Source organism: Erigeron canadensis, chromosome 4 (genome assembly GCF_010389155.1).
Source record: "Erigeron canadensis isolate Cc75 chromosome 4, C_canadensis_v1, whole genome shotgun sequence".
NCBI lineage: Eukaryota > Viridiplantae > Streptophyta > Magnoliopsida > Asterales > Asteraceae > Erigeron > Erigeron canadensis.
Window position 1 is genome coordinate 14,829,470 of NC_057764.1, and position 3,128 is coordinate 14,832,597.

General features: G+C 38.0%; 1 protein-coding gene across 1 annotated transcript; it reads left to right on the forward strand.

The window, feature by feature from the left end:
• Positions 1 to 333: 333 nt before the first annotated feature.
• LOC122597023 (ATP-dependent DNA helicase PIF1-like) lies at positions 334 to 1,755 on the forward strand. Its single transcript, XM_043769663.1, has 2 exons — positions 334 to 1,101; positions 1,201 to 1,755. Exons 1-2 carry the CDS (start codon positions 334 to 336, stop codon positions 1,753 to 1,755), a joined length of 1,323 nt encoding a protein of 440 aa, XP_043625598.1.
• Positions 1,756 to 3,128: the final 1,373 nt, after the last annotated feature.

Below are 3,128 nucleotides of genomic sequence, written 5' to 3' on the forward strand. Positions count from 1 at the left end.
TGTATTTTAGACAATCTATAAATAAAATATACTTGAAAAATTACATATTGTCTCACCAATTTACTTTACTTGTACTTTACATTATTGCTTCGTATTTACTAATTTGTATTGTCACCTTAATAAGTAATTTCCAGTTAACCTGGTACACTGTTCACTGCAACTGGTCACGTCCAGATACAGTAAACGTGTTGCAAAGTAAACTGACCATCAACATAGAAGTGTCTTCAGTACTCATCTAGTAATAGTTGGGACCTACAAGAGAAACTGGAAATTGAACATCAACAGTTACATGCAAGCCTGACAGCAGAACAACTGAAAGTATATGACACCATCATGGATGTGGTTGCCCTAGATGACGGAGGCATTTTTTTCCTATATGGATACGGCGGCACGGGGAAATCATTCGTATGGAAGACATTATCATCGGCAATCAGATGCAAAGGAAACATAGTCTTAAATGTCGCGTCAAGTGGGATAGCGTCACTACTACTAACAGGAGGAAGAACAGCCCATTCGAGATTTGCAATACCACTTACACCCAATGAAGACTCATTTTGTAACATCAGTGCAGACAGTCCATTGGCTGATTTAATACAAGAGGCTAAGCTGATCATTTGGGACGAGGCACCCATGATGCATAAGCATTGTTTCGAGGCTTTAGAACGAACAATGAAAGACATAATCCATGGACCAAACTCAGAAAAACCATTCGGGGGAAAGGTCATCGTTTTCGGAGGAGACTTTCGTCAAAGCCTACCGGTCATTCCAGGAGGAAACAGAGAGGAATTTGTCAATGCTTCACTAAACCGTTCATTTTTATGGGATCATTGCAAGGTCCTCACATTGACACACAATATGCGTTTGGAGACCGACACAAACAATCAGGACAAAGATGATATAAAAAAATTTGCAGATTGGATATTGACATTTGGCGAAGGAACGGCAGGAGGCAACAACGACGGAGCTACAGAAATTGAGATACCCAAAGAGCTGCTGATTAAATCCAAACAAAATCATGTCGAGTCTATTGTGTCAGCTTATTTTCCTTCGATTGCAGAACATCTTAATGACAAGGGATACTTTGAAGACAAGGCAATTCTGGTACCGACAAATGAAGAGGTCGATTCGATCAATGAATAAGTACAATCGAAGATAAAAGCAGACGAGCATACTTACATCAGCTCAAACAGGGTTTGCCAGTCAAAGTTCATTGACGAGTTTGAACAAGCTTTGTACGCGCCAGAAATCCTAAATAGGTTCAAAGTTTCAAGGATACCCAATCACAAATTAGTACTAAAGGAAGGCGTGCCCGTGATGTTACTTCGCAATATAGACCAATCTAACGGGTTATGCAATGGGATGAGATTGAGGATAACAAGATTAGGAAAACATGTGATTGAAGCGGAACTAATATCTGGCAACAACCTTGGGTACAAAACTTACATCCCTAGAATGAAGCTAATACCGTCAGATAAAGGAATACCGTTCAGGTTTCATCAAAGACAGTTCCCGTTGGTCGTTTCTTTCGCAATGACAATCAACAAAAGTCAAGGCCAATCTTTATCGACCGTTGGTCTGTATCTACAACGTCCAGTTATCACGCACGGACAGTTGTATGTTGCGATCTCTCGGGTTAAGTCCGAAAGGGGACTCAAGGTGCTTATTTGCAACGAAGATGGGAAGACGAAAAAAACTACCACAAATGTCGTCTACAAAGAAGTTTTGCAAAAGATGAAGGCAGATACAAACTTCTAATGTTCAAACTCTTGAATGCCTTTAACTTAAATTACGTTCTTAACATCTTACATGTTTTTTAAAATATCTTTCACGATTGTTTCTAGGATTTTTTTTCTTTTCAGTTAATAAGACTTTTTATCTTAAATATTTATAACCTCTAGAAATAATCTAATTTTTGTAACCAAGTATACCCGTGTATATGACACGGGTCTAAAATCTAGTTTGTGACTAAATCACACATTTTAAAGAAAAATAAAATTATCATGCCAGATGCAACCAATTGGTGTTGTTTTAAACCGATAGTTTGTATATAGAGTAACTAGCTAATTAACCGGGGTTCAATCTAGGTTAATGTAAGGTGCCCTATTGTTGCGTGGATCGTAATAAGATACGATTCGTTATGTCAAGAGTGCGGAATCCTCTTGAGATAACTAGATTGCTATTGCCTTTTGTTAATTAATAAGTAATTAATCAACCCAAGGAGATGCACAAGGCTTGTGGTTCATGTAGAAGAACACACGAAGGAACAAATAACCTTAGCTCGTAAATTCGTGAATATCTATCAAGAATTCGTCAATCATTAACCTAATTTCGTAGATTAGGTCTTGTATTTATACTAGTTAAGTATTGGGTTGTGTGGGCTTAGGCCTTAATTACGTATTAGGCCTGAAACAATAATCAACCGATCTGCCTCGTGCTGACGTCAGCATGAGGCTGATCCTTCATGCTGATGACGTCAGCACGAGGGACAACCCATTGTTCTTTGTTTGACTTCGTTTGACTTACATAACATCCAATCACCGTTTAAGTGTTCTACGACACTTATAAACCTTGATTCTATGTTCTTGTACCTACAAAACAATATATAACACATAAACACAATACAAAACATAAACAGATATAATATTGAAGTTCAAACGTAATCATTAAATATCAACATAAGTTCTTATTTAAATGATTACACACAAGTTCCTAACAACATAAACGATAATCAAATCTATGTTGCGATTGTCACAACGAATCTGCATCTACGGACTCCCCCTTGACGATTGCAACTAGATCTCTTTAAAGTCTTCGAACTTGAACTTCAAAGCTATCCATTAAACAATAGTCTTGTGCTATTCGCATGAATTCTCTCTTGCAAACAATGTGCGAGAATGTTGCGATAGCGTCTTTCCTCTACTCTCCAAAAATCCACTACTGAGCAAGGTGTATCCAAAAGTCTTCTTTGATCACCTCTTGACAAATTGACAACCTGCATCGGATCATACATGCGCAGCAACATCTGTTTCTGTGAATCATCAACAAACATTTGTGCTTCGCCTGACTTGATATCTATCTGCCAAAATGTCATCTCTGTTAGCATATCTTGATCCCATCTAATAGCGGGA